Source organism: Crocodylus porosus, unplaced genomic scaffold (genome assembly GCF_001723895.1).
Source record: "Crocodylus porosus isolate Cpor-Errol unplaced genomic scaffold, CroPor_comp1, whole genome shotgun sequence".
Lineage (NCBI taxonomy): Eukaryota > Metazoa > Chordata > Crocodylia > Crocodylidae > Crocodylus > Crocodylus porosus.
Genome location: NW_017728943.1, coordinates 83,105,343 through 83,129,324, shown reverse-complemented (window position 1 = coordinate 83,129,324; position 23,982 = coordinate 83,105,343). Strand labels below are relative to the sequence as shown.

At 44.6% G+C, this 23,982-nt stretch overlaps 1 protein-coding gene across 5 annotated transcripts in view; it reads left to right on the top strand.

The window, feature by feature from the left end:
- LTBP1 (latent transforming growth factor beta binding protein 1) overlaps positions 1-23,982 on the top strand; it is a 333,716-nt gene that overhangs the window by 72,017 nt on the left and 237,717 nt on the right. For all 5 annotated transcript variants that reach the window (XM_019549709.1, XM_019549708.1, XM_019549707.1 and 2 more), the window contains exon 4: positions 14,409-14,584. In XM_019549709.1, the coding sequence (XP_019405254.1) occupies positions 14,409-14,584 (176 nt within the window). The remainder of the gene's footprint in view (positions 1-14,408; positions 14,585-23,982) is intronic.

The following is a 23,982-nucleotide window of genomic DNA, read 5'->3' as shown; positions in this document are numbered from 1 at the left end:
CCTGGGTCCTCCTTCCTCCCTTTTTTGAAGATGGGGACCATGTTGGCCCTCTTCCAGTCCTCCGGTACCTCACCAGAGCACCACGAGTGCTCGTAAAGTTGTGCCAGGGGACTTGCAATGACCTCAGCCAGTTCCTTTAGAACTCTATGGTGGAGATCATCTGGGCCAGCTGACTTGAATATGTCCAACCCCTCCAGAAGCTCCTTAACTAAATCCTTGCTAACCTGTGGCCCAGGTGTGCCTCCCCCGGGGAAGGTAATAGATTGGTCAAGCAAGACCTACACGCAACAAACCCGTACTGGCTATCCCTCAGGTTGTTGGCATCTGCCGGTCCATTAAGGATGGCCTCTTTAATAAACTTTTCTAAGACCTTCCTCAGGATAGAAGTCAGGCTGATGGGCCTATAGTTAGCCAGATCCACTTTCCTCCCTTTCCTGAATTTAGGCACCACATTGGCCTTCTTCCAGTCTTCGGGCACTACACCAGAGCGCCAGGAGTTTTCAAAGATCCATGCCAGAGGCTGAGCTATGATGTTCGCCAGCTCCTTGAGTACCCTAGGGTGTAGATTGTCAGGGCCGGCTGACTTGAAGGTATCCAGCTTCTCAAGGTGTTCCTTCTTGAGGTCAGCATTAATGGAGGGCAGGGGATCTCCCTCACCCGGACCTCCCTGTCCTGTGGTTGGCATGGGCATCCCATGGGACTGATGAAAGACCGATGCAAAGTACCCATTTAATAGGTTGGCTTTTTGCTGGGCGTCAGTTGCCAGCTGTCCCATCTGGTTCAGCAGGGGTCCAGTGTTGCCCTTGCTTTTCTTCCGACTTCCCACATATCTGAAAAAGGACTTTTTATGGTCCTTGATGCTCAAAGCTAGTTGGAGTTCAGTTGCAGCCTTGGCTTTCCTGGTTTGCTCCCTGCAGGCCTGGACCAGTGCAGAATATTCCTCCTTGGAGGTGAATCTCATCCTCCATCCTTTGTAGGCCTTTCTTTTTAGCCTCAGGAGGTCTGCAGATGGAAATGTTGAGAGCCATATCAAAGATTTCTAGTGCTGTCTTGCCCTGTTTCTTTAGGTTTTATCAGCATAGTTGCTCACAATTATCCCTGCTACTTCCTTGCCTTACCCCTAGTTAACCTCCTTCCATGTCCCTCTTCAGGGTCTCGCAAGAGATTAAGAAGTTCCATGGTTATCTTTTCTAGGAGTCTTAGGAGAAATTTCCAAGGGCATAAATGAAGATGCTTCTACTTCCAATATGTATTCCAAAGAAGAAAGGAGCCATTGTCCCATCTCTGCTGTGATGATATGGAACAAACTTATATATTGCCAGACTTAGGATGGTAATGTTTGTCTCTATCATTCCGTCCCTGCACACTCAAGACTTGTTAATGGCTGTCGCCGTGCAAGATGCATACTTTCATGTAGTTATCTGGCCAGCCCATAGGAAACATTTAAGTTTCGTGGTGGTGTTAAATCATTATCAGAACAAATTCTGGCTGTACATGGCATCAAGGGTCTTTGACATTGCCACAGTGGTAGCAATCCATTGTACTAGTATCTACACATAGAATGATAGGTTGATCAGAGAGAGGTCATATCAGGAGAGAACAGCAAGCCTGGATTGAGATCTCTCCCTGTTCTTCTGACTCAGGCTTTCCAGTTACTAACAAAACATTTCAGATGATAGAATTTGTTTGGGCCATGTCTGCCTCCAGATAAGAAAAGTCATACTTGCCTGAGCATAGGTTTCAGCGGTTACAAACACTCCTATTAATGTCAAAAAGGTTTGGATTTTTTAACTATGGGCAGATGTTCTGAGGAGGAGGATTGCTATTAAGAGATGGGATGCATCTCACAAGGACTGGAGATAACTTTGGGTATCATTTGGCTAACATAGTAAGGAGTGCTTTAAACTAGGTCCTCTGGGGAATGGTGAACAAAACCCTCCAGACCCTAGTCAAACAATACAAAGTGAAGGAGACTGGAAGAAGCAGCTTAATTCAGGTGGAGTGCTAGAGAGCTATAGGACAGCAAAAAGAGATGCAAGAGGAAAATAAATAGGTCAAAATGCAAAATGCTTCAGATGCAAGGCATGTGGGGAGCAAAGGATGAACTGGAAGTCCTAGCTTGTGACGAAAACCAACTTGATTGGTATTACTGAGATTTGGAAGGACAACTCTTATGACTGAAAAGTCAACAGGGAGGGAAGGACAAGATTGGAAAAGAAGGGTGGGGGTACTGCATTATATGTCAAAATATATACACTGGTTCTCTGGTTCAAAAGGAAGAATGTAGCAAAATTTGAGTGCATATGAGTGAAGATAAATGGGAAAAAGTGCAGTGGTGATACTATGGTGGGGGTTTGTTATAGACCGGGGGTGCTCAACCACTGGCCTGTGGGCCAAATGCAGCCTGTGGAGCCTTGGAATCTGGCCTGTGGGTCTCCCTGTGGGCCATAAAATTTGGCAGCAAGGGAGCAGTGGCAATTAATACTGCTGCCTTGCCCTCAAAATCCCAATCCCAAGTCAGTCAGAGCTGGCCCATGACCCTCCCCCAACATGGCCTGATCAGGGCTAAGCTATGCCTCCTTGCCTTCATGTGTCTGGGTTGAGCCCTGGCTTGTACTCCATTCTCCTTGTGGGGCTGGACCATGCTCCCTTCCCCCTCAGGGGCAGGGCCACATCCCCTACTCCCTGTAATGGGCTTGGCTATGTCTTATTCCTCCTGCAGCATTAGTTCATGCCAGCTACTCCCACAGTAGGGGGCCTAGCTGGGCTGTTCCTCCCACCTCTTCACAGCTGGATGGGGCCTAGTAGTATGCACCCTGGGGATCAGATTGGGTCCTCCAGGAGGATCTGGTGCATGGAGAGACCAAGTACCACCCATCTGGCTGCTGGCCAAAAAGGTTGAGCACCACTGTTATAGGCCATTGAGTCAGGAGGAAAAGGTGGATTAGGAACTCTTCAAGGAGATCACAAAACAGTTAAAAAAATATGAGATAGGGGTTATTAATTTTTTGGATATATGCTGGGGAAATAATAAAACCAAACAAAATATCAAGCAAGTTCCTGCAAGTTGTGTAGTGGACAACTTTCTGTTCCACAAAGTTGAGGATTACTAGGGGATCATTTATCTTGGATCTTGTCCTGACCAATAGGAGAAAGCAATCAAGATATGATAGAATTCATGGTTCTGAGACAAGGAAAGCATGAGCTCAGTAGAATGAAGACACTGGTTTTCAAGAAGGCAAATTTCAAGCAACTCTAGGAAATATTAGGCAAGGTGCCATGGGAGGACAAACTGAAGGAAGAAGGGACACAGAAGGGATTGCAGTTTCTAAAGAGCATGATGTAAGAAGCTCAAGAAGCTATTTTGACATGATAGAAGCACAAGAATAAAGGCAAGAGACCTACATGGCTGCACAAGCAGCTTCTAGGATGCCTCAAAATCAAAAGAAAGACATACAGGCAATGGAAGGCTGGGTAGGTCACTGAGGAAGCATACCAAGCAAATAGCAAGAATGTGCAATGACTGAGGCAAAGGTAAAAAATGAGCTACATGCGGTGAGTCTTATTAAAGACAACAAGAAGAGATACATGAGACAGAAAAGGAAGAACAGGAAAGCTATGAGTCCACTGCTAAATAGCCAAGGTCAGTTGGTAACAGAAGATGCAAAGGTGGAGCTGCTCAGCAGGTACTTTGCCTTGGTCTGCACAAAAAAACCCAACACGTTCCAACCAGAGAGGTAATAAGGAGTATATAGAAAAAGAAGGGGACAGCCTGGGGGTGTGATAACAAAAATGACTGTCAGAGAGCTTTTGATTGGTTTGAACAAATTAAAATCAGTAGGCCCTAAAGAACTTCCAGGGTACTGAAGATAGTGGCAAAAACAGATCTTGGTCCTTGGCAATTATATTTACCAAGTTGTGGGAGATAGGTGCAATATCCAAGGACTGGAAAGGGGCCAACAATTCATGCCCCTCTTTAAAAAAAGGCAAAAAGGAGGACCTGAGGAAGTGTAGACTGGTTAGCCTGACTTCAGTTACTTGAGAAGTTACTGGAGGACATTGTAAGTCAATTTATAAGCATTTGGAGGAGGAAAGGCTGATCATCATCAGCCAATATGGATTTGTTAGCAATAAAGCATGCCAAACTAACTTGGTTTTCTTTGACAAAATAACTATTTGGGTGGATGAAAGGAATGAAATGGATATAGTGTACTTGGACTTTAGTAAAAGTTTGGACAGTCTCACCTGACTGTCTCATAAACAAATTGGAGAAATATGGGCTGCTCCAAAGTACTGCAGTGTGGATAGAGGAATGACTGAATAGCTGTAAGCAAAGGCTAATTATAAGTGAGTCCATGTCTGAATGGCAGGAAATTTTGAGTGGAGTCCTACAGGGATCTGTCTTGGGTTTGGTGCTATCCAACGTGTTTATTACTGATTCGGATGCCAGAATAGGGAACATCCTGAGCAAACTTATGGATGACACAGAACTGGGAAGGATTGAAAACATACTGAAGGATTACAGTACAATTCAGAAGGATCTTGATAAACCAGAAAGCTGGGCTAAAGACAACTGGGTGAAGATCAAAGCTGACATTGTATGTGCAAGGTGCTACACCTAGAGAAGAATCATCAAAAAGATAAACATAAAATCGGTGACAACTGACTGGATGGCAATGCTGCGGAGAAGGAACTTGGGGTCTTGCTGGATCACAGACTCAACGTGTATCCACAGTGCAATGTAACCACAAAAAGGTGAATGCAGTTTTGGGTTCCATCAACAAGAGTATTAGGTGTAAGACATGGCAAGTGATAGTGTCTCTCTGTGCAGTGCTGGTTAGGCCTCATCTTGGGTACTGTATGTAGTTCTGGCATCTGCATGTTCATAAGGATGTAGAAAAGTTAGAGAAGATCCAAAGGCAGGCAACAAAAGCAGTGAAGGGCTTGAAAGGCAAGCCATACAAAGAGAATGTAAGTGGGTGCCTAGCTTACTGGATTCTGCAGGTGGGTTTGGCTCTCTGAGCAGCTCCTCAGTCAGTCCCCCCAAATTAAACACAGCCTTTTAAACAAACAAACAAGCAAAACAAAATCCTACTGTCCTGTCCCTAATGCTAGGAAGAGACTCCCTTTCGCTTTGGCTCTAGCACATCAGCAAATGGTTCAGCCCACCACTTGCTGTATCTTCTGTTATGTCCCCTAAGACTTTTAAGTTATAAGCATCTCTCATCCAGATGTGCTGCAGCTGGGCTCTCTCAATAGGGCTTTTGACAGACAAACTGTTAAAGACAGTTTGAGAGATATAGGCAGGCAAGGTTCTTTGGTTAGATGTGATATCTTTTATTAGACCAACTGAGTCATTGGAAATAAGTTCCAACTGCGCAAGCTTTTGGGCGCAGTCACCCTTTGTCAAGCACAGGGAGTCTCTGCTGGTCTGAGACTCCAAGGAATGAGAGAAGCTAAAAGTGTGGTAGGATGTCAGTGAAAACGTAAATAGGTAGTGATAAGCAAGACAAAAGGTAAAGCAGGGGAGGGGATGGGAGGGAAGGGGGAAGAGAGCAGGGGGAAAGAGGAAAAAAAGAAAAGGTCAGAGGGAGACAACAGAATAACTATGTTTAGCTTGCAGAAAAGTTACTTCAAAGGGGACCTGATAGCAGTCTTCAAATATCTGAAGGGTTTCCATGAAGAAGAAAACAGCTTTTTTCCCTCACTGCAGAGAATAAGATGTATAGCATGGCTTTGAAATTGCAGCAAAATAGGTTTAGACTGGTTTTCTAGAAAAGCTTCTTTGCTGTTAGAATAGGGATGATTTAAGAATAGCAATGCTTGGAGTATGCTGTAAAAAGCAGAAGTTGGAAGCCCAGGAGACCCGAGACCCTACCCCACTTTCCACCCACACACACACACTTAGAGACTTTGATAAATTCTCTGCAGCCCAGAGCAGGTGGTAATTGGAGAATGAAGCAGAGCTCCACAACCAACTTTTAGCTGTAAAACAAAATTGAAGGACTGGGATAAGTTTGTGGAGAATGTGGAGGACAGAAAGGGGAGTTCTCATTCTCCAGTTAGGGTGTGTGCTGTGTGGAGTTGTTTGCAGTTCCCAGGTTGTGGTGAGAGAGAGGTTTGGTTTTCCCATGCTTTTGGGATTTGCTGATTGTCATACAGGGCTAGGAAGGAATTTTTCCCCTCCTACTGCTCAGAAACACTGCGTGTTAGTTGCAGCCAAGGCTAGGGATTTTGACTGAGGGTGTTTAGTGCTCCTCAAGAGTGGATCTTGTTTCTTTGCTCAGAGTCGGACTGAATGACATATTTAGGATCAGGAAGGAGTTTTACCCTGTGGTCAGATTGGTATGGGCTTGTTGCTTGGGGGGTGGGGGGAGGGGGGAGGTTGCCTTCCTCTGTAACAAGGAGCATAGTCCTCTTCTTTGGATATCTCAAGTGTAGTTTAACAGACTACTTTCTGTCCTTACAGTGGCAAAACTCTTAACAGCTTTCATCCCTTTGCCCTGTGGCAAGTGAGTGTTCTTGATGTTTTTGAGTGAGTTGTAAGTCCAATTTTGTTTGGAGTAGCTGGATGGATGCTTGTTTAGGATGCTTTAGATAGGAATGATCCTGTCTTGAGCAGGGGGTTGGATTAGATGACCTCTTAAGGTCCTATCTAGCTCGTCTTCTCCATGATTCTATAATTCTATTAAAATTGGCTATAATAGCTTGATGGAGTTATATCTTGTTGTGTTAGGCCACATTGTATGTGTGCCTCTGTGTGCTGTCAGTTGCTTGATTTCAGCAGAAGCCCCTAGATCTCTAGCTTAGGTTGGTATATTCCTAGAGACACAGCAGTTAGAGGGGAAGGTCTCAATGCTACATAATGTCATGGCCTGGGGGTTGGATCCCATAGACACATGGAAAAGGTTTGGACCACCCACAAATTCAGGGCCCCTAGATGACACAGAGTTGCACACAAACATCCTGGTGCCATCAGACCAACCTGTATACACATGACAAATGTATACATTTCCCAAAGACAGGGTGGTCCTTAGAAGTTGGTTCTAAGGTTGTCTTAGATTTTCACTTCAACCAGTTTGTCAGTGTTTTTCACAAGGAAGGTCAGCTCCCAGACTACTGGACCTGGCAGCAGTTTGTGGAAGAGGTGAGCAACCAACAGTGGCAAAAGAATGGTTTATGTTGGACTGTTTAAGGAAGCTGGATGTGTACAATTTCCAAGGGGCAGGATGTGATGGACTCAGAGGTGCTGAGGGAGTTGGCTGACGTGACTGCAGAGCCGCTGGCCATTACCTATGCAAACTCATGGCGATCAGGGGTGGTCATGGATTATTGGAAAAAGGGCAAATATAGTGCCGATCTTTAAGACAGGGAAGAAGGAGGATGCAGGGAACTACAAACTGGTCAGCCTCACCTCAGTCCCTAGAAAAATCATGGACCAGGTCCTCAAGGAATATATTTCTAAGCACTTGGTGGAGAAGAAGGTAATTAGGAATGGTCAGAATGGATTCACCAAGGGCAAGTCATGCCTGACCAACCCAATTGCCATCTATGATGAGACAGCTGGCTCTGTGGATGCGGGGCAGGCAGTGGATGTAACATACCTTGACTTTAGAAAGGCTTTTGATATCATCTCCCACAACATTCTCACAAAGCAAGCTAAGGAAGCTAATGGGTTGGATGAGTGGATTGTAAACTGGATAGAAAACTGGCTGGATCATCAGGTTCAGAAGGTAGTAGTCAATGGAAGATAGGACAGAGTGCACCCTCAGCAAGTTTGCAGATGGCACCAAGCTGGCACCCAACCCTGCAGGCCAGACGAAATTGCCTAGCAGGCCGGATCTGGCCCATGGTCTGTATTTTGCTCACCCCAGGGTTAGATAACAGAAAAAACCTTCTCAACCAGGAGGGTAGTAAAGCACTGGAATAGGCAACCCAGAGAAGTTGTAGAATATCCATCCTTGGAGGTTTTTAAGACCTAGCTAAACAAAGCAGTGGCTGGGATGATCTAGTTGGGGATGGTCCTGCTCTGAGCAGGGGGTTGCACTAGATGACCTCCTGAGATCCCTTCTAGCCCTCATTTTCTATGATTCTATGGTGGTCAACACTTGGAGAAAATAAATTACTCATGAGCTATATTAAGGTTATTGCTTTGTTATATTAATTGAACCAAATTATTTAGGCTCTTGCATCACGTTCTTATATGCACAAGAATGTGTTCTAAAAGTCCAGCTATCTATGCCCAAATCATTTCACAGTGGTTAAATATCATTGTTACCAGCTGGCAGGGGTGCCTTTCCCATTGAACATCAATTGAGACTCACTCCACTGAAGTGTAAGCAACATCTCCTGCTTGCTTTTAGCACATGTCAATAGGTAGTAACACAGAGGTGGCAACAGCTCCACTGAACATTTTTAAACATTCTTTTCTTGGAGCTAGGTCAGATGTTAAGTACTGGAGTCACTGTTCAACTGATGCAATTGACACCCCCATTCCCATCATTCAGAGTGGAATACAGCTGCTTATGGACACATGCTTAAAGGAAGAATGGTTACTTACCCAACAGAATTGTAGTTACTTGAGGTGTGGTCATTGTGGATCCTATGGCCTGCCCTCCATTTTAATTTTTTGAGGTGGGGGAAGGAGGAGAATTATCAGCTGTTATAGGCTTCCAGTTACAAAGGAAATATGGGTCTCAGTTGCTCTGCCCCTTATATCTTCACATAAACAAAAGGATGCAACGCCCTAAAGGTCACTACTGTTCAAAAACTTCTGATCGGTGCATGTGACACATGTGGAATGTGCACTGACTATGCAATCTAGAAAAAGTACTATTACAGTAGAAAAAGCAGCCATTCTTTCCTGGTGGTTTTCCTTTTGAACAGTTGGCAGGGTCTTGTGCAGGGAGGGACTGAGGGGGATCTGATAGCACAACTAAATGAATGGGATTGTAGGTGAGAGATTGGGTTAATGAAATAGTGCTGTTTGGCAGGAAGAGGTGACAGTTTCATAGATTTCGTAGACATTAAGGCTGGAAGGGACCTCGGAAGATCAGACTGAAGAATCCTATAGCTCTCAGCCTCTCATCATAAGGCCTGTTTTCCTGCCCTCTGATCATGCACGTGGCTCTCCTCTCGACTCTCTTAAGCTTCTCCACATCCTTTTTAAATTGTGGAGTCCAGAATTGGATGCTGTACTCCAGGTGCAGCCTCACCAAGGCCGAGTACAGTGGGAGGATGACATCCTGGGATTTGCTAGAGACGCATCTATGGCTGCAACATCACATTGATGGCTCATATTCATCTTGTGGCCAGTCATGACCCCCAAGTCCCTTTCGGCCATGTTTTCATAGATTTCATAGACATTAGGGCTGGAAGGGACCTCGGAAGATTCTTGAGTCCAGCCCCCTGCCTGAAGGGCAGAAAGTCAGCTGGGGTCATAGGATCCCAGCAAGATATGTTGCTAGCAAGTGTAGCACTGCCAAGCCTATAAGCATGCTGTGGGCTTTTCTTCCCAAGGTGGAATGCCTTGCATTTTTCGGAGTTGAAGGCTATCAGGTTTTTGTCTGCCCATTTTCCGAGCCTGTCATGGTTGGCTTGGATCCTGTCCTCGGGCGTGGACGCTTTACCCCAAAGTTTGGTGTCATCAGCGAATTTGGCCATTCTGCTTCTGATACCAGTGTCCACATCATTAATGAAGATGTTGAAAAGAATAGGCCCAAGGACAGAGCCTTGAGATACCCCACTGGTCATGGTGCACCACACTGATTTACTTCCACCAACTACTACTCTCTGGGTCTGACCTCAGAGCCAGTTCCCCAGCCAGTGGGCTGTGATGTAGCCAAGGCCGCAGTTGGCCAGGTTTTCTATGAGATCATCGTGGGATACCAGATTGAAAGCTTTTTTAAAATCAAGATACATGACGTCAATCTCTTCTCCTTTGTCCAGGTGATATGTCACCTGGTCAAAGAAGGAGATGAGGTTGGTCAGGCAAGACCTACCTGCAACAAATCCATGCTGGCTATCCCTCAGGAAGTTGCTTTCAGGCAGTTTGTTAAGAATGGTCTCTTTGATGATTTTTCCAAAATCTTCCCCAAGATAGAGGTCAGGCTGATGGGTCTGTAGTTCCCCGGATCTACTTTCTTCCCTTTCTTAAAGATAGGCACCACACTGGCCTTTTTCCAATCTTTGGGCACTTCGCCTGAGCACCACGAGTTCTCAAAGATCCGTGCCAGTGGCAGAGCTATGATGCTTGCCGGCTCCTTAAATACCCTGGGGTGTAAGCTGTCTGGGCCAGTTGACTTGAAGGTGTCCAGCCTCTCAAGGTGTTCTTTCACACGGTCTACATTGATGAAGGGTAACAATTCTCCCTCACCCTGGCTGCCCCATAATGTCTTAAGCAGGGCCATCCCTTGGGGCTGGTGAAAAAATGACACAAAATACCCATTAAGCAGGTTGGCTTTTTCCTGGGTGTCAGTTGTCAGTTGACCCATATGGTTTAGCAGGGGTCCAGTATTACCCTTGCTTTTCCTCTGGCTCCCTACATATCTAAAAAAGGACTTTTTATTGTCCTTGATAAGTGTAGCCAGTTGGAGTTCAGTTGCAGCCTTGGCTTTCCTGGTTTGCTTCCTACAGGTTCAGACCAGTGCAGAGTACTCCTCTTTTGGGGTGAATCCAGACTTGCATCCTTTATAGATCTTTCTTTTTAGACACAGGAGGTCCACTAGTTCTCTACAGAGCCAAGGGGGCTGCCTTTTGCTGCCTTTTCTCTGAGACAGGATAGACATTACTTGAGCTTCCAGGATTGCTCCCTTAAGGAGCAGCCACACTTCCTGAACTCCCCTCCCCTTGGGGTCGAGGTCCCCTAGGGCCCCGCCAACAAGCCTCCTGAGCTTGTCAAAGTCAGCTTTCCTGAAATCAAGGACTTCTGCTTTGCTGACTGACTTGCCTGCTTTACAGCGGATGGTGAAGGTGATCAGCGGATGGTTGCTGTCTCCGAGCTTCCCTTCGATCATTAGGTTGCTGATTAAGTCATCCCCTGTTGCTAGTACCAGGTCGAGCAGCGCCTTGCCTCTTGTCGGTCCATAGACTTTTTGAGTCAGATAGAGCTCATCCATACATGAGGAACCTTTGTGACCATTTGGATGTGGCCAAGTGCTCTTCCCATGAGATGTCAGGGTAGCTGAAATCTCCCATAATAACCATGCACCGGGAGTGCACAGCCTCAGCTAGTTCCCTGGTGAATTCCTGGTCAAGCTCTTGATCCTGGCTAGGAGGTCTGTAGTAGACTCCCACCATTGTGTCCCCTGTGTCTTGTTCACCATGGATTTTGACCCAGAGAGTCTCCAGTCATCCCCCTTGGGTGCCAATGTCAGCTTGCAGGGACGCATAGCTTTCCTTGACATAGAGAGCTACCCGCCCCACCCCTTTTTTCCACAAGATCTCCTCTACAAGGTATAGCTGTCTATACCTCTCGCCCAGTCATAGGTGGAGTCCCACCAGATCTGTGTTATCCCTATGAGATCATAATCCTTTTTGTTTAGCAGGAGGATCAGTTCCTTCCATTTGTTTCCCAAGCTCCTGGCATTGGTGTACAGGCATGTAAGTGTTCCATTCGGGTCCCTTGCCTTCCTTGTGGATTGCTCTGGGGCTGGGGTAGATGTGGGTTCCCTTGAGTGCCTTAGCCTGCTGGATTTATAAAAGCTGCCCAGTGGGCTTGCAGTGGCGGTTGTCCCCCCATCCCCTGGCAGGCTCAGTTTAAAGCCTGGTCGAGCAGATCAGCAAGCCTGGCTGAGAAGAGCCTCCTCCCCAGGGGAGAGAGGTGGAGGCCATCTCTTCCCAACAGCTCACTGCCTCTCTCACCAAAGAGTGGACTGTGATCATAGACGCCAAAACCGTCATGATGACACCAGTGCCACAGTCTTTGGTTGACTACCTTGACCTGTCTCTCCTTTCTCAGCCCATGACCCACAACCAGGAGAGGAAAAGACCACCTGAGCCCCCAACCCCCTGAGCCCCAGTCCCAGAGTCCTGTAGTCTCTCATGACCTAGCTGGGATTGCTATGAGCCGTGTTGTTCGTTTCCACATGGGTAAGGAGCATAGGGTAGTGGTCAGAGGGCCAGATAATCTTTGGGATCCTCTCTGCTATGTCCAGAATGCGGGCCCCTGGGAAGTAGCAGACCTCCTGGGCCTAGGGGGCTGGGTCGACAGATTGCCTTCTCAGTCCCCCTCAGGAGGAGTCTCCCATGATGACCACTCTGCGTTTCATCTTAGGGAGAGTAGGGATGGGTGATCCTCCCTTGCCGGCAGGAGCTGGCATCTCTGCAGTTTCTACTGGGGCTGCAAGAGGTTCATACCTGTTGCAAAGGCCCAGAGGGGAGGGGACCTTGGTATGGTGGGCCTTGAGGCCCTTGACCATCTTGGTTCAACCCCCTGGCTGGACAGTATGGGAGATCCCCAAGTCCTCCCTTGTCCTGGAAGGTGACCTTGGTCTACCCTCTGCCTCCAGGGGGTGAAGGGCCTGGCAGTAGGAGTCTATCTTCTGCTCGCCATCCCTGATGGCACGCAGTCTCTAGACTACATCCGGGAGCTCCTCTATCTGGCGTCCCAGAGACTCCAAAGTGGAACAAACCTCGCAAGGGGAGGTGGCCGTGCTCCTGGTCCCAGGAACCTGGAAATATGCCAGGCTGCCCCTGCAGCCAAGAGCCAGAGGCTCCATCTGCATGGAGCCTGGAACCATGGGTTCCGTCTGGGTGGAGGTCTCTGAGGTGCCAGAGGGGGAGGCTGCAGACTCTGAGAGGATCCAAGGGGAGTGGCATGTGCTCATCCGCATCGTGCCACTGGTAGGCTGGCTACTGATGGGACTGCCTTCCCTTGGGCTCACTGGCAGGGCCTCAGGTCCTCCCGCTCACCCTCCTGAGCAAACTCCTGTGCTAAACTTGCATGCCGGGCCCAGAAGCGCGCTTGTTTGCACATCCTGTTCATGAGGCTCCAGTCGCATGTGGGGCTGGGCGAAATTGGAGCCGGGGGGAGAGGGGGTTGACCCTCCTCGGCTCCACTTAGCTGCCTCCCTGCAGCTGGAGTACGTTCTCTCCCACCACGGGCCCCTGCTTACCTGTGGGCAGGCTGGCCTCATTGGGGGTCTTGGGGTCTCTTGAGGGGTCCCTGGGCTCACGGGGGCACAACAGGCTTGCACCCATGCGTCTTGTGCCAGAGCCAGGACCTGAGTGTGGCTTCTGCCATTGCCAGGCCCTTTTTAAACTACGCACATGCGCAGAAGAGCCCATCGATGCCGTGCCACACTCAGGGGGTTAGGGGGGTCCCTCCCTGCCACCGAAAGAAGGGACAGATGAGTGCCCCCCCACACCCTGTCTCACATACTGGCAGTCCAGTCATGTGGCTCCCTGCGGGGGCTGAGCCAAGTAGGAGCTGAGAGGGTGATGATCCTCCTCTGCTCCACTCAGCTGCCTCCCTGCAGCTGGACTACATCTCTCCCACCACGGGCCCCTGCTTACTTGCAGGCAGGCTGGGCTTTTGGGGGGTCTTAGGGTCTCTTGAGGGGTCCCTGGGCTCATGGGGGGCGAAACAGGCTTGCACCTGTGCATCTTGCGCTGGAGCCGGGACCCAAGTAGTGTAGTGAAAGAAGTCTGCACAATTATAGAGCCTTTGTCAGAGGTGTTCAGCAGCAGAGGAGCAGAAGCAAAAAAGGTGGATTGGGAAAGTAAACAAGAGTTACATGGACAGACAGAACTTGTGATGAGAATGAGTGGTATGAGTTAAGGGTAGAGGAGAGAGAAGAGTAGAAGAATTCTACAAAACAGAGGAATGAGGTGAGGAAAGAGCACGGAATCTGACTGCAGTGGGGAAGTTAGAGACTTCTTATATCTTTATTGGAAACATTTGATATTAGCCACTGTAGGGAACAAAGAAAATGGCATACATGCGATTCATTTTGTCTGTCCAATCTGCCAAGTCCTGTGTTCTAACAAAGTTCAGTTCTAATTCAGGGATTTGAGGTGGGAGTATGGGGGGGACAGGGAGAGAAGGGGGCCAGGAAGGGAGAGGGCAGTGGCAGATTTCTCTCCTTTTTTTGGAATCTGTTGAATGATATGGATACAGACTTATGAATATGACAAGAGTCTGTACCAACCTGAAAGATCCCCTTTGTATGATAGACTTTGGCTGACAAGACCATAAAAATGCTAAAAGCATGACATGGTAGAATGCATTGAAAAGACGCTTATTTCAGAACTAAAGTCTTTGATCCAGGAATTTACATGGGTTTTATTTTGAGATAATAAAATGAGTTTAGAAGCATTATTTATAATTTGTACAGTTTACAATTTGCCTTCATGTTTGACTTGTTAATTTATATTCTGTTCCTCTTTCTCTTGCTTCCCTAAAACAGAATGATTCCCCTTTCATCTCAGACGTTGATGATGAATCTTCATCATGGTCAAACACAGGAATATGTGATCAAGCCCAAATATTATCCAGTAAAAAAAGTGATTTCAGGAGAACAATCCACTGAAGGTTCATTGCCTCTAAGAATGGGCCAGGATCAACTTACATCACCTTTCCATTGTGAGTAAAACTGCAAATAACAGCATTCAGAAAACATAATTTCAAATCTTGGAAATATTTGATCTTACATCTGCATGGCACTAACCTGTCAAAACAGATAAAAATCAAAAGAATAGAAAGATAATTTTTCATACAAGCAAGACAATTTAGCACAGTTTTCTGTTGAGACAATTTTCCTGGATAAATTAAAAATTGAACTTGACTCATCGTTGGAATCATCTCTAGGTGGTGGTTTCTTTTGAGATAAAAGATACTTTGTGAACACTGTTAGTTTTAGGTATAGCATAGTTTAAGTTGACAGATCCTTTCCTTCACTATGATGGACAGAACAACATTCCCTGGAAAGCTGGCAGCCACAATTGCAGCCTCATTGGTGACTTTTTTTCTCTATTTAGTTTATGATGCATTTATCCACTTCTGCATGTTAAAGAAACTGTATGAGAATTTCTAGTTTGTATTTATAAAGAAAGATTGTATAGGTGCCCAGCTTGTGGTATTGGCTCACATCACATCGTGTGTGGAGCTCAAGGACAATCTCTGGCTGAAGGGTGAAGAATGTGATGAATTATGGGTTAGGTATTACAGAGTGTCTGGTGGTTTGATTTGGAGAAAAGTGCCTGGAGTTAAACAACCAGCCACTCAGCTTGGGCAGCTAAAGGCACTTACTTACATTTTGCTCCCAGCAATCTTCCTCTTTTCAATATGTTATGGTGGAGAGAAACAATTTGTGCTGTGAATTTAGTGGAGGAAAAAGGGCCAGGTGCCTTTGCAAGAAACTGAAAAGGTCTTAATGTGGTTTCTGCACAGAAGTGATTGTTTAATTCACTGCTTTGTCAATGCATAGAGTATTTGTGTCTTTATATTTAAAAGCAAAAACCTCAAGTACTTTTCCGTGGCTTTTGGCGCACTGACAGTTAGTTAGAATCTCAACCCACACAAGAATAACCACCTGTCAGCATAACACTCAGAAAAATTAAATTAACATCCCCAACTGGTAATTCAAGACAACAACATATACCATCCAAAAACCCGAGTAATCACCATTTTTCCATATGGTAATTTAGTCAGATTGTCAACATCAGGTGATGTTTCCTTGTGCAAAAGCATATAGTTCCTTCAAAGTAATCGTCAATCTACCCTCCCAAACAGACATACTGTATTTTATTGCATACAGCATGTACCTTTCCCCCCCAAAATCCACTCCCCAAAATTGGGATGCATGTATTAACTGGGGAAGCTGATCTTTTTCCCAAGATAGAAGCACTGTGCTTTGATTCCTGCTCCATAGTGCAGCAGCTAAGGGAGTCAGTGGGCCAAATTGTTCTTCAGTTCACAGGTGACAGAAATTGTTCACAGTTCACAGAAATCGCCTCTCCTTTTTAATAATCATTCCACTAATCAAGCTAACTTTTTTTAGGGGGGTTTTGCTGTCTGCTAGGGCTTCTGGTCTCTTCTTGCATTTCACAGTTGTTTAGTTCTTTTCAAGATTGTAGGTCCACCCATGGAGACCAGTCTTCAGCAGCAGTTAGGATTTTAGTTAAGCAGGAAAGGGAGAGCGAGTCAGCTGAAGTTTAGGCTCTGTCCCTGCTTTCTGTAGTCAAAGCTCTGGATTTTTGTTTTTTTACTGTAACACCTTTCAAGAACAAGGTCCATGTTATGTTTGGGGGTGTGTTATATGGAATAAAAAATATGGTATTAGCAATCTCCATCAATAATGGACCCAGACCTTCCCTGCCAATCAGCCATAAAGATCATGGTCTGCAATCATGTATTTTTTATGCAGTTTTCTTCATTCCTCTGTGACTGTTGCTGGTCAAAACTCTAACACGAAAAGACTTCTTTCCCTTTGCTCTCCTTCCCTCAGAATCTTTCTCGCTATCCACAGATTCAGACAATTTGCCTCATATGTGACCATGTTACCTCTAAAATAACAAGACTTTTTCTCAGTGTAGGAGGAACTTGAACCCGCCATTAAGCTGCCACCAAACCAATCTGTTGTCAGATACTATGATGAAGGAAAAGATCTAGTGTTGTATACTATAAGTAGCTCTTTGCAGCAGCTGCCGGCCTTAGCACAAGAGGCCACCTGTCAACACTGTAGCTCTTGTGTTTGTTTCATATTTGCTTGATTTGTTATAGGTCTTTGGTAAATTAGGACATGAACACATGAACAAGTTATTGCAAGGTAATTGAGGGTAATGGGAATTTAAAAGATCTAGTCAGCCCATCAGTGAGTTGTCTGTTGGAGAAACAACATTCTTCTTCAGAGTTGGTTGAAAAGTCTCTGGTTCTAGTAAGCTTGGAAGGCAAGTAATCAAAACATGCTCTATGGCTTGACATGTTCAGTTATGACATATATTTGGTTTTGTGGACAGTGCACTGGGTTATCTCTCAGTATAGGTAGGCTCTATTCTTGGGTCTGTTGTTGACCTGCTCCGTATTTGTAAAACAAAGATAATGATATTGACTTCCTTTCTAAAGTCATTTGAGCCTGACTAATAAGAGCTCTATATAAGAGCTCCACCAGAGAGTTTGTCTAGGCTACAGCAGCTGTATCCTGGCTGGGATGAGCCCAAGCACACCTTGTGTACCCATGTCTGCAGGCCTATTCCTAACCTGGAAATATGCCTTTGAAGATGCTTGAAGACATTTATCTGAGGCTGCTCTTGAGTCCTTGGTCTCTGGCATGCTTGAGAGGGGAGACTGGCCTGGTTTGGCTCTGTTGGTATGTGGCTGGGCTTGAAGTGAGATTACAAGATTTGTAGGTAAGGTGTGCTCAGTCCCATTTTATCAGTAAACACTACTACCATTGTGGAGAAACCCACAGCGGCCATGTATATGACTTATGGATCCAGTTTGGCTTCTGAAATCTAGTGACTTTTGGAGTGTATTGTCGGCACAGAAAACAGTTGCTGCTTTTAAAATCTGAAATTTTAGAGGAAAATATTTTTTATTGATTGCTGCAATTCAGTTGAGTAGTTACTTTTTGTAGAAATAAAATAAGCTGAAACAGTAATACTAGCTAGATGGAAGCTTTCAGCTGAGCAAGAAGGGAAAGATGGTATTTGATACCTGCTATAGTATAGAACAAGGCTTTATTGCTAACTTTATAATCAAATCAAAACTTTAAAGATAAAGGTTTTAAGTCAGATCTTTTTTTCTCTCTCTTTCTTCCTTGCCTTAAATAATTTTTAAAAAGGTTAATTGAAATAGTAGCCAATACTAATTTAGCAATAAACTGGTTAGAGTGCTAGGCAAAGGATCCCATAAAGTTAAAAAAAAATGCATAATTTCTGCATTCCTTTCATTTTAAAACACAGCCACCTGTTACTTTGATTCAAAGTCAGTAAACGTGTGAAGGATAGTATAAATCTTTTGATTTAGTCTGTGTGTTATATATCTCCTTCTTGTGTCATATGAATATTCTTTCCCAGTTAGTTTGACCACATGAAAAAAGTCTACCTTTCAGCTTAGGATTCTCCCGACGTGTTACACATTCACCGAGAAGCAGTTTGAGATTCTGACCAGGTTGCATTCAGCAAAAGCCACATCTCTTCTACCCACACACCATTAAAATACGTTAAATGGCTTATTGAAATTTAAGTATCTGTTTCTTTTCTGAAATCTTACATTGTTATTCTATATTATTAGCAGGAAAAGTTTCCAAACTATGTACGAGCTTGATAATTGTCAGATTGGAGAATAATGAGAGAAGCCAAAACTTCTGTTTCATGTGTTAGTTTATTTTAGATACAATTTCCGGCAAAAGTGTGTCCAATTTTTTTCTTTGACGTTTTGCAGCACACATTTTTTTAAAATGACAGTTGTCTTACTTGCATTTTAATGGCTTAAAAGTGCTTTTTTGAGATTAACCAATTTAAAAATATTTATTTTTGTTTGTGACATCCTATTTTAAGCTTTTCATCTCTGGAAACCAGACTTGCATTACTTTGTAGCATTTCAAACAAAGGGTGTGCCACATAGTCAGTTAATGGACCCTTTTGTTAAAAACAAGCACATTCTGCCTGATCTTTATTTACAAGTTAAAATATTTGTAGTTTTGAAATGTCAGACTCCTGCATTGTTATTTATTAACTCCTTAAGTAGTTCCATTCCTGCACTATTAGCATCTGAGGCTGAGGAGTTTATGTTTTACAAGTAGTAGTTCCTTACAGTAAAAATCACCACAGTCTAAGGATAAATCATTTGAAGGCTATATATAACATCTTGCTACTCTCTTTCAGTACCTTAGTAATTTCACTCCTGTGTCTCTTTCAGCTCCTGGCATTTCTTGATGGAATTCTTGAAAATTTAAATATAATTACAGGGTGTGGCCATCCCCTAGTATGTAGAAAGGTGCACTAGACTCTGGGTTACATTAACCAAAGAAAAAAAGAGCACTGTGCGCTCATGATCAGGAGAGTGCAGGGTGATCGTGGTACGTAGAAGACATTAGGCAGAACCAAGCAAAACACTTCAGTCCCATGGCTGAGCAAAAGGAGCAATCTAAAGTGGGGTATTCCATGAAAACTCAAGTGAAACTAATCAATATGTAGGCTATCAGGTTGTGGAAATCCATTGTTTAATGAAAAATAAATGGAAAATGGATAAGCCATATAATGGGCTTCCTGGCAGTAGTGCAAGGCAGGGGAGGCATCATTAAATGGAGCCTATCTATTCAAGTTTTTTATTCATGGTTAATTTAACAGAGACAAAGGAACTGTAATCCCCTCAGCATATAATATTATAATATATAATAATATATAATAAAATATTATCAGTAAGTCTCCTTCTATACTCATACTAAGAGCCATGCACAAGCCACTGCGCAGATAAATTTTATTAGTAAAGATACATTTTTGTTTGTAAAGATAAAGAATGCTAAAATGTATATAGTAAATGATGAGGGAAAGTTCAATCAAATGCAGAACCAAGATACAAGGATATTGGTGGTCAGCTTATGCTGACCTAACAGTCACAATGTTCTGAAAGGAATGAGGTCTTGGTGCAGTTACTAGGCTTTGGATGTAACAGAGAGCAGTTTCATAAGTACAGTTTTATCAGCTACAGTTGATATAACTAGGTGATGCAAAACAGACTCACAGGACATACAGGATAAATCTGGCTATAAAATATGGATACTTGAATTTTACCTGTGCTTCTGAGTGTGAACTCTAGTTAGTAGTTACAGCAGAGCAGCAGATTGTCTGGTCTGAGTGTGGGGAAGAGAGAACTATGGAAGTTTCCTGCCACACTGTAACCTAAAATATATGTAGGAAAATAATCACAAGTACACAGTAAAGAAAGGAAAAAGAACTGGTATCATTCATAGATTTTTGAAGATACTATACTAATTCTCTAATTAATATTACATCTAGCTTTAGTATTTTGGCTTTTTTTGAGCTAAACTGTATTCTTTTTTAAAGATACTGTAGGCATTGTAAGGCTTTATTATGATAATTCTGCATAAGGGAAAATATGCCTATTTAAAATATAAGAGGTCAAAAACCTATTTTAGAAAGTTAGGGTGGTATATGTCAGATTTCTTAGCCTTTCATTTTTCAACACAAAATCCTGTTTGCAAGCTAACCTTGCAGGCTGCCCAAATAGTAGATAAAATATACTCCTCAATTATAAATACGTAAAAACAAATCAAAACAAAAACTATACAACAGAAAGACAGTGCATATCAGGAAATATTTATATTTTTAACCAAGCAGTTGACAGCTATGGCAATAGTTGAAATACATTTCAGAAATTCTGTGAGTAGTTTTCATTCTTTGATGTGAAGGGGAGAGATTTGGGGCCAGATCCCAATCTACCTGTTAGGCATTGAAATGTGATCCTAGTCCACCCTGTTTGCATCCCTGAAAAGCTGTTAATACAAAAGCTGGGTAGGCCCTCCTCCTCCTCATTGCTTTTTTGAAACTCAGTGCTATGGCTAAGATAACAGCATGTTGCAAAAATAGATGCATTAATTGTTTTTCAGTGGCTTGGGGAGGGAAGAATAGATTAAGAGGAAGTTAATTTAGGTGCCGAATAGGTGGAGTGGGATCTGTCCATAAAAGCTGAAACTGTTTCAAGATCAGATCCAATCCTGGTACACCTTTGGGCTAAATACAGACATTTGGGGAGGTTCAGTCGAGTTCAAAATGGCCACCTGATTTAAACTTAGCTTGTCCCAGTGCCATCCTTACACTTACAGACCCGGTCTCAGTGATCGGCAATCAGTCTAAACCTGTAACTGTACAGAATTTCCATGCACACAAACTGATCTAAAAATTGCACAGCCTGGTTTAAGATAAACCTAGATCTATGTTGTATCAGACTTATTTGATTTAGGTCAAACCAGTCATGGGCGACTGGTGCCTCCTGAGTTGGGGGGGGCACTTGCTCCCCCATTGGTCAGTCAGCAACGGGGGACGGGAGGTGGCCCGTGGCTGATTGTACTGACTGGGGGGGGTGGGTTCCCCCGCAGCCAGTCATGCTGACTGGATCAGTATGATTGGCCATGGGAGCACCCCTCCCACCCCCCTGTCAGTGCGATTGGTTGCGGGGAGGCTGCAGGGATGACTTCTTCTAGCGCCCCCACTCCCTGGCCGGTGCTCTCAGAGGGGCCACCAGTGCTCTCACCTGCCTCCCCGCCCATCACCGAAGTGGGAAATGCTGGCTGTCAGGGGGTGCACCAGCACGCTCAGGGAGTGCATATGCACTCTCTACACATCACCACTGAAACCAGTGGATAGAACCTCAGTACACTTTGTGCTGCAAAATGTCAGGAAAATAAATCTGTACACCTGTGCAGCCCTGGAGCTGGAAAAACTCAACCACTGGCCCCAGCCCCAGCCCCAGGGCTGCTCTTTTCACGGCCCTCCCCCACACTCAGCTGTTTTTTCCTCTTCCATCCCCTTGCTCTCACCTCCCCTCCAGTCAGCTCTCTTAGCCTATCACACAAACTGCTCCAGGTGCAGCCACTTTTATCAGTGTTCACTGCTGGTAGAGCTGAGTAAGTAAGTCCCCATGGGGGAAGGGGTGGGAAGGATAGGGGTGTAGGCTTGCTGGAGAGTTGGAAGGCCAATAGTAGCCCCTGATCTCACCCAATTCTTCCTGTGGACCCCATGACCCATGAGCTACCCTGATCCCACTAGACACTTTTGGATCCTAGCAAAATCCTGTGGTTTACACCTGTCCCCTCCACACTTGCAGGTCGCACCTGCCCCCCTGCCACACTTGCACCTGTCCTCTCCACACTTGCAGGTTGTGCCTGCCCCCCACAACTCTCATGAGTCACACTTCTCCACCATCCACTGGTAGACCCCCACTCCCTTCTAGTCTGCTGAACCCCTAACTCCCCTGCCAGCCACCCCATCCAAACTTACCTGATATTGAGCAGCCATTTTGAACCAAGTTAACCTCCTCCTAATGCCCCTGAATATCGTTATTTAGACTTGAAGACAAATCTGTCTTCAGGTCAGGCTGACTTGGGAAGTGGCAGGGAAATGTGACAAGAAAGAGCCTTGAAGATGTCCAAGGAGCAGAATTACCCTCTTTTTTTCTGAGGCTTGTGCCTTTGTTGGCAAACATGTAATTCATTGGCTGCTGGGATTCCTTGGTCTGGTGAACCACGTTTAGTTCATCAGACTAGCACTTGGAGTAACAAGGGGCAAATTATTCTTTGTAGTTAGTTGGCAGCTTTCATTGAAGAGTGGGTAGAAGAAAAACTGAGTAAGTTATGGATTATGGGGCAAGGAAGGGCACTTCTAACATCTCCGTTTCTCTCTGAGGTTTGCTATCAGAGGAGCATATACAGCTGTTTTGGGGTTTTGGCTTCATTAAGGTTGGATACTGTTGCTGGAGGTTATGATCTTTGGGCCAGCTTTCATAAAATGATTAAGCTATACATAGATTTAAAAGGAGTCATGCTGAGTATTTTTCAAGCAGTTCATAAGCATTTCCTGGTAGAACACTGCCCCTGTATCTCTGAGCTAGAGGTATTTGGTTTCTCTGCCCAGTTTCAGAGCCTGGATTTATTGAGTAGTTCAAGGAGTGAAGTAAGCGTCTTTTTAGTGATTACAGCTGGGTTTTGAACCTTGCTCAAACTTTTCTGGGTCTATTTTTAAAATTTTGAATTGCATTGTAGAATTATATGTCTTCTGAATGCCTTGCCAGTAGCGACCAAAATTCAGTGAGCTCTCAAGAAATTGATACTAGCATTTAAAATTTGTTAGATGTGATATGCTGTGTTTTCTGCTACTGCTAAGACTGAATCAGATGGTCCATCTCTAATTTTTTATAAAAGCTTTTTTCTGTAACTGTAACTAATACAGTTAGCCCTATAGACCAAATGAAGTATATGCTGTAGTGGTGAAGGTGTGTAATAATTCATGATGGAGATTTTGTTGTAGTTTCACATAGCAGGGTTTGTTTTGGAGGTGTTTTTTAAACATCTTTGTCTATAAAACTTCTCAGAAGTTACATTTAAAATCATACCTGAAAATAACATTATTTAGATTGCAAAAGTAGGAAGCATAAAAAAATGTCAGGTTTAAGACTGTCCGTGCAGCCTTAACTCAGCCCCTTTGTCATATACATTATACTGTCCCTTATTCTGCAGCTGATTGTCATCAGATGGAGTCCCTGAGTTTTGTGTTTGGGTCATGCTGGTTGCTGCAGAAGCCTACTCTGTTGCTTGTTGCTTGCCTTTTCGGTTGCCATGGAGGGTCACCCTTCAGCCTCTTTGGGAGGTTGGGGTTTGATACAATTTGATTGCTGCAGACCTGAAGAGCTTAGCCTGTTGTAGTCTGTCGCTTATTGGGAAGCCTGTTGGAGCTGCTGGGAGTGAGGACCTTGATTCCTTGTCGTAGCATCTCAGCAGTGGCTGAAAGCAGCCAGTTACCCGAACTGTGGTTCTTGAATCAAGGCTTGACTAATGCATTCTGGTTTATTTTGTGATTCTGGTTATGCCATTTAAGTTCACTTGTAAGTAACCTTTCCTATTATTCTTGTTTTGTAAATGAAGTGTAAATAGTTAAATCAGTTAAGTGTTAGATCTTCTTGGGACCATGGGCTGCTCTGTGGGGAGCAGGGGCTGCCTGGAAAGTAAATTGGTGATGGCCAGAAGCCCTGCCCCACTCTCACCACACCATCCCTGATATTTGGGCAGGGATGACAACTATTGGGCCGCCACCCAGGTTACACTTTCATGGGTCATGTTCACTGCTTGGTGTAATAAAATTCTTTTCAACCAAGAAAAAGAATTCATAGAATCATAGAAGTAGGGTCAGAAGGGACCTTACAGAACTTCAAGTCCGACCCCCTGCCTGGGTGGGAGAAAAACTGGACTCAAATGAGTCCAGCCAGGTAGGCATCAAGCCTCTTCTTAAAGACCCCCAGGGTAG